The sequence below is a fragment of the Cebus imitator genome, unplaced genomic scaffold (genome assembly GCF_001604975.1).
Source record: "Cebus imitator isolate Cc_AM_T3 unplaced genomic scaffold, Cebus_imitator-1.0 Scaffold3, whole genome shotgun sequence".
Classification (NCBI taxonomy): domain Eukaryota; kingdom Metazoa; phylum Chordata; class Mammalia; order Primates; family Cebidae; genus Cebus; species Cebus imitator.
The window spans coordinates 4336846-4344777 of record NW_016107318.1 but is presented as its reverse complement, the minus strand read 5'-3'; the positions used below and the strand labels follow the sequence as shown (position 1 = coordinate 4344777).

At 38.5% G+C, this 7932-nt stretch overlaps 1 protein-coding gene across 7 annotated transcripts in view; it reads left to right on the top strand.

Moving 5' to 3' along the window:
* The window catches only part of NEXN (nexilin F-actin binding protein), a 50421-nt gene that overhangs the window by 11522 nt on the left and 30967 nt on the right, over window positions 1–7932 (top strand). For all 7 annotated transcript variants that reach the window (XM_017531216.2, XM_017531206.2, XM_017531224.2 and 4 more), the window contains exon 2: window positions 7828–7906. In XM_017531216.2, the coding sequence (XP_017386705.1) occupies window positions 7828–7906 (79 nt within the window). The remainder of the gene's footprint in view (window positions 1–7827; window positions 7907–7932) is intronic.

Genomic DNA, 7932 nt, shown 5'->3' with positions numbered 1-7932 from the left:
AAAAAAAAAAAAAAAAAAAAAGAAGAAGTATAGTGATACATATGAATACTAAATAGAAATAATTTCTGGCAAGCATTATTATATGAAATTGAAGGAGCAGCTGTGGCCTTTTGCTAAATAAAGCAGCAAAATTGAGTTTATACTGAGAAGGTATGTAAGCATGAAATTGGAAAGACTGACCAGCCATGAGTAATATGACGAAACCTCATCTCTACAAAAAACACAGAAATTAGCTGTGTGTGATGGTGTGTGTCTGTAGTCCCAGCTACTCAGGCAACTGAGATGGGATGATTGCTTGAGCCCCGGAGGTCAAAGCTGCTGTGAGCCATGATTGCATCACTGCTCTCCAGCCTGGGTGACACAGTGAGATCCTGTCAAGAAAGAAAAGAAGTGGGAGGAGATCATAAGTCAAAGATTAAATTGATATTTGAAATTTTAATTTTTTATTTTTTGAGACAGAGTCTCGCTCTGTCACCCACGGTGGAGTACAGTGGTGTAATCCTGGCTCAATGCAACCTCCGCCTGCCAGGTTCAAGCGATTCTCCTGCCTCAGCCTCCCTAGTAGCTGAGATAACAGGCATCTACCACCACACTCAGCTAATTTTTGTATTTTTAGTAGAGACGGGGTTTCGCCATGTTGGCCAGGCTGGCCTTGAACTCCTGACCTAAAGTGATCTGCCTGCGTCAGCCTCTCAAAGTGCTGGGATTACAGGCACGAGCCACTGTTTTTGGTGATATTTGGAATTTTTTTTTAAACCACCTTATTAAGATATGATTGACATACCAAAAGCTATATATATTTAATATATGATATTTGGCATTTGAGAATATGTTTCCAAAAGACTAATAATCTTCTGTAAATGTTCAACAGAAGACTTCTTTAAAATATAGTATAGACAGTTTATTGAGAGAATAAAAAGTCTAATTAAGGCTTTTGTTGAAAGTTTTTGCAAGGAGACATTAATAGCACGAGAACAGAGACTGTATCTGTGTTCAGTGTTATATTTCTCAGTTCCTAGTTGAGAGCCTGGCATAGTAGATGCTTAATAAATACTTATGTAATAAGTGGCATATTGTATCCCTGCATAATGATAAGCCTAATGATAGTCATACATTATATCCAGATAATCCTTATCTGTTCATAAAGTGATTCACCTTGAAGCTGGCAAGATTTACCTATTGAGGGCTGGGCATAGTGGCTCACGCTTGTAATTGTAGCACTTTGGGAGGCCAAAGTGGGAGGATTACTCGGGCCCAGAAGTTGAAGACCAGCCTGGGCAACATAGTGAAACTCTGTCTCTACAAAAAAACTCAAAACTTAGCTGAGAATGGTGATACAAGCCTGTAGTACCACTCAGGAGGCCGAGGCAGGAGGTGCTATGGATATAATGGTGTAAAAACACAGTCACTACTCTCAAAGACCTCACCTTCTGGTAGAGGAGGTTTTCAGGAGAGTGAGTCAGTATTATACATTGTGGTAAGTGCTACAGTTAGGGTAAGTATGGGATGCTGCGTAAGCACACAGGAGAAGCACTTAACCTAGTCTTGTGGAATCAAGGAAGGCTTCCTGGAGAAAGTGACAATCTAAGAATTAAAGGATAAGTAGGAGTTAGCTGAGTGATAAGAGAATGGGAATAGCATTAAGCTGAGGGAGCCAGCTCTGCATAGGCTTGAGTTGTGCCAGTATTACAGTATGGGTGATAGAGTGGGAGGGAGGGGTAAAGAAAGATGAGGTTACAGAAGTAATTTAATCTACTAAAGTGTATTAAATCACAGAAGAAAAAGTGGAGAGTGAGAAGAAAAGGGCAAAGACTGAAACCTGGGGGCAAACAACATCTAAGAGGTAGAAAGAGGTAGAGAAGCTCTCAAAGGAGCTAGAGAAGGAATGGTCAGAGACATGAAAACACAGAGGAAGAATAGTGTCATGAAACCAAGCAAGGAGGATTTCAGGAAGAAAGGAGTGACTGAGAGTATCAGATGTAGCACTGACGCTCAGAAAAAGGGAACTGTTCATTTTATTTGTCAATATAATGAGAAAGGCATTATTAGGCCCATTTTACATATAAAACTGAAGTTCACAGACGTTAACTAGCTCATCAAATCACATATCTAATAATTAACCTAAACAGAGACTCTAATCCAAGTTTTCTGGCTCTAACTCCAGTACTCCTTCCATCATCAGTGTCTTCTTATCATGCGTGAAAAAATCAACAGTTAATTAAATAATTACCATGAGGATATATTTCCTTCCTTCCCTCCTTCCCTCTCTCCTTTCTTTTTTTCTTTTCTTTCTTTTTTTTTTTTTCATGGAGTCTTGCTCTTGTCACCCAGGCTGGAGTGCAATGGCACGATCTCGGCTCACTGCAACCTCTGCCTCCTGGTTCAAGCAATTCTCCTGTCTCAGCCTCCTGAGTAGCTGGGGTTACAGATGCACACTACCTGATCCAGCTAATTTTTGTATTTTTAGTAGAGATGGGGTTTCACCATGTTGGCCAGGCAGGTCTCCAACTCCTGACCTCCTGATCCACCTGCCTCAGACTCCCAAAGTGCTGGGATTACAGGTGTGAGCCACTGAGCCTGGCCTAATTGAAAATTTTCTACAAAGGTTATTAAGCACAAAGTTCTAGTAGAATATTTTGGGAGATTTCAAATTATTTTTGTATTAACATCAAAATTTAAAATATATGTGTTTGGAATTTTTATGAGGGGTTTATGAAAAGTTATTATAAGGTTCAACCTGTATATGTCATTTGTTCTAACGTTGTTTTTTGTTTGTTTGGTTTCTGTTTTGAGACAGGGTCTTGCTCTGTTGCCCAGGGTGTAGTGCAGTGGTTCAATCATAGCTCACTGCAACCTTGAACTCATGGGCTCAAGTGATCCTCTTGCCTCAGCCTCCCAAGTAGCTGGGACTATGGGGGCATGCCACCACACCCAGATTATTATTTTTTTTTAATTGTAGAGGTGGGGTCTTGCTGTGTTGTCCAGGCTGGTCTCCAACTCCTGGCCTCAAGTGATTCTGCTGCTTCAGCCTGGATTACAACAAGTGTGAGCCACAACACCTGGCCTGGAAATGATTTTTAGAGAAAGTTTGGTAATAGTATTTACCTTGAAGGGTTGTTGCGGGAAATAAATGACAATGCTTGTTAACTGCTTGGCACATTACCAGGCACACAGTAAAGACTCAACAAATGTTAACTTGGATTATCTTCATCATTAATTTTATTCATGTTTTGTGACTAAAGGATGTTTTAGTGAAATAGTGGGTTTAGATAGGACAATACAATTAATGACTAGGGAACAGAGTTTTCCTGTGAAGTTAATTGGCCAAACAGAGTAAAATTCATACCTTTATCCTTGTGTTAGCTCAGATAGGCAAATGAGTTAGCAACTGAAATGCACTGTTGTTTCTACCAAGGCAGTGTCATACTTCTTTTTAATTAACAATAAAAGAATCTTATATGTATTTACAATGTCCACTTAATTTTGAAGTTTTTTTCTTCAACGTAAAAATATTTAAGAGATGTGAGTCCTATTGGTTTGCAATCTATACCTTAAATGCAATTCCATAATGCAGAAAGGTAATGAACTTACTTTGGTACAACTTTTTATCCTCAAAAGGCAGAACAGAGCAAACTTTCAGTAAAGGACCACTTCCCTATATTTTAACCAAAAAGTTAAGGCTAGTGCTGTTCACACTTTCACTGAGTTTAAAAATGAGAGCAGCCTGGTGCTGTGGCTCACGCCTGTAATCCCAGCACTTTGGGAGGCTGAGGCAGGCAGATCACAAGGTCAGAGTTCAAGACCAACCTGACCAACATGGTGAAACCACATCTCTACTTAAAAATAAATAAATAAATTATATCTATATCTATATCTATATCTATCTATATAGATAGATAGACACACAAAAATTAGCTGGGTGGGGTGGTGCACTTCTGTAATCCTAGCTACTCAGGAGGCTGAGGAACGAGAATCACTTGAACCTGGGAGGCGGAGGTTACATTGAGCTGACATTGCGCCGCTGCACTCCATTCTGTGTGACAGAGCAAGACTCCGTCTCAAAAAAAAAAAGAGAGCTCAGAATACTGAAATGACATTTAAAAAAACAATTTTAAGTGGTTTTATTCATAGCAATTTTTTAAAATAAATTTTATTTTATTCTAAATCTATAATTAAGTCAAGATATAATTTGAGGATTTTTAAAAAATTAAATGAAGAGGTCTAGCTCATTCATTTATTTTCTAGGACTATTCTTGACAGATTAATTCTTCTCTGTCAGTAAACCACCCAATTGTCTTTCATTTTACCAAAAAGGAAAAAACAAAAAAGTTTCTGAAATCCCCTCTGGCCAATTAATTGAGCTAAAATTATCAGTCCTGATGATCCCATGATTCCAAGTTTTCCTCATATCCTTTAGTATTACTCTAAAAAACTGCACAAGAGGCTCAGGCGTGGTTGCTCATGCTTATAATCCCAGCACTTTGAGAAGGTGAGGTGGGAGGATCACTTGAGGCCAGGAGTTTGAGAACAGCCTGGGCAACAGAGTGAGACCTCCATCTCTATTTTTTTTTAAGACAGGGTCTCATGCTTTGTTGCCCAGGCTGAAGTGCAGTAGCATGATCATAGCTCACTGCAACTTTGAACTCCTGGGCTCAAGCAATCTTCCGGCTTCAGTGTCCCAAATAGCTGGGACTATAGCCATGTGCCATGATACCTGGCAAATTTTAAAATTTTAGTAGAGATGAGTCTCGCTATGTTGCCCAGGTTGGTCTAAAACTCTGGGCTCAAGCGATTCTCCCACCTCAGCCTCCCAAAGTGTTGAGATTACAGGCATGAGCCACAACACCCAGCCAAGTTAACAAAATTTTATCAAATTAAAACCAGCAATGTATTAAGAGGATAATGCATTATAACCAATTGAGATTTATCCTAGGAATGTAAGATTGATTTAACACTTGAAAGTCGGTTAATGTAACTCACCATATCAATAAATTAAAAATGAAAACCATATGATTCTCTCAATAGACACAGAAAAAGCATTAAATAAAATCCAGCATCTGCCACCGATAATTACTCCAGCAAACTTACTCAGTCTGATAAAGGGCATTAAGAAAAGCCTACAGTTAATATCTTACTTAACAGTGAAAGACTGAACACATTTCTCCTAAGGTCAGGAACAAGACAGAGACATTTGCTCTTACCACTTCTATCTAACATTGTACTGGAGGTTCTAGCTAGTACAGTCAAGCCAGAAAAAGGAATACAAGGTGTCCAGACTGGAAAGGAAAAAGTAGAAGTGTGCTCACAGATGATGTGATTGTCTGTGTATGTAGAATATCTGATGGAACTTATGAAAAAACCAATAGAACTAAGAAGTTATTTTAGCAGGGTTGCAGGATATAAAACCAGAATACAAAGAACCTGCATACAGATATTTATGTCAACTTTATTCATAAACACCAAAACTTGGAAAAAACCAAGATGTCATTTGGTAGGTGAATAGATAAACTGTGTTACATGTAGGCAACAGAATATTATTCAGTGCTGAAATGAAATGAGCTATCAAGCCACAAAAAACATAGAGGAAACTGAAATGCTTATCACTATGTGAAAAAAGTCAATCTGAATAGTCTACATACTGTGTGGTTCCAACTGTATGACATCCTGTAAAAGGCAAAACCATGGAGATAGTAAAAAGATCATGGTTACCAGAAATTATGGGGGAGGAAGGCATAAGTAAGTAAAGAGGATTTTTAGGTCAGCAAAACTGCTCTGTACAGTACTATAATGATGGACACATGTCGTTGTACATTTGCCCCAAGCCCACAGAATGTACAACCCAGGAGTAAACCCTAATGTAAACTGTGGACTCTGGTTGATAATGATGTGTGGGTATAGGTTCATTGTTATAACAAATATACACCTTCAGTGGGTGGTAATAATGGGGTTATCCAGTGTTGGTAATGGGGGTGACTAAGCATGTGCAGGGGAGGAGAATATATAGGAAATCTCTATCTTCCACTCAATTTTGCTGTGAACCTAAACTGCTCTAAAATAAACTCTATTAAGAAAAAAACCAAAAGTTGGCTAGAAAATTCCAAAAGAAAAAATCAAAGTAAGATAAAACAAACCTAAAATAAATATTTAAATTATAGGCCTAATAATTACATTAAATGTTAATGAACTAAATGCTGCAATTAAAAAAATAGATTTTTATCAGAATTGATTTTTGTAAAAAGCAAGGCCAATCATATGCTGTGTCCAAGACATATACTTTACATATGAAAACATAGAGTGAAAGTAAATTGCTAGAAAATTATATACCAAGCAAACTGTAAACCTAAGAAAGTTGAGGGCCAGGTGCAGTGGCTCATGCCTGTAATCCTAGCACTTCTGGAGGCCGAGGTGGGAGAATTGCTTGAGCCCAGGGTTTCAAAATCAGTGTAAGCAACATGGTGAGACCCCATCTCTATAGCAAAAAAAAAAAGCTGGGCATGGTGGTGCATGCCTGTAGTTCCAGCTACTTAGAAGACTGAGGAAGGAGGATTGCTTGAGCCCAGGAGTTCAAGAGTGCAGTGAGCTGTCATTGTGCCATTGCACTTCAGCCGAGGAGACACAACAAGATGCTGTCTCTTGTTGATAAATGTCTCTAAATAAATAAATAAAAAGAAAGTTGGTGTGACTATTTTAATATAAGTTTAATACAACGAGGTAAGAAGAGAGAAATTTCATACTAGCAGGCCAGGCACAGTGGCTCACACCTATAATCCCAGCATTTTGGGAGGCCAAGGCAGGCGGATCGCTTGAGGTCAGGAGTTCGAGACCAGCCTGGCCAACATGGTGAAACCCTGTCTTTACAGAAAACACACAAAAAATTAGCTATGCTTGCTGGTGTGCTGCCTGTAATCCCAGCTATTCAGGAGGCTAAGGCTGGAGAATTGCTTGAACCTGGGAGGCAGAGGTTGCAGTGAGCTGAGATTGCACCACTGCACTCCAGCCTGGGGTGATAGTGAGACTCTGTCTCAAAAACAAAAACAAAAAAACATACTACTGAAAGGGTCAATTCAAAAAGAAGATATAATCTTAATGTGTATGCAATTAAACCTGAAATTACATAAAACAAAAATAACAGAATTAAAGGGAGAAAAAATATTCTGGCCAGGTGCAGTGGCTCATGCCTGTAATCCTAGTGCTTTGGGAGGCTGAGTTGGGTGTATCACTTGAGGTCAGAAGTTCAAGACCAGCTTGGCCAACATGGTGAAACTCTGTCTCTACTAAAAATGCAAAAATTAGCTGAGCTTGGTGGCACAGGCCTGTAATCCCAGCTACTTGGGAGGCTGAGGCAGGAGAATTGCTTGAACCTGGGAGGTGGAGGTTTCAGTGAGCTGAGACTGTGCCATTGCACTCCAGCCTGGGCTACAGAGCGAGACTCTGTCTTTAAAAAAAAAAAAATCTACATAGATCTACATAGTTGAAGATTGATAGAACTAGCCAAAAATTAGTAAAAATACAGATCTAAAACATGATCAACTACCTTAGTATTTATAGACTAATAAACTCAATAATTGCTGAATACACATTCTTTTCAAGTGAACTTGATATGTTCATCAAGCTATTCGGGATCAAAAACTTTCAGGGATCTTGTAACATCATACACCTTATATTTTCTATACCATGAATCTTGGGAAAAAGAGCTAAAGGTTATCACAATTGATTACTTGCTTGGATTATATCAGTATTTTTTGAGGGGCAATTAACTGCTATTTCTATTTATAAAAATACATAATAAAAATAAAATTATTATACAATATTAAAATTTTTTTTCAGGTGCAAAAATATACAGAGCTTCGTAATCAGCCCAAGATCACATAGAGCAAACATGAATGATATTTCCCAAAAGGCTGAGGTAAGTCTCAAAAGTAAAAAAAAAAA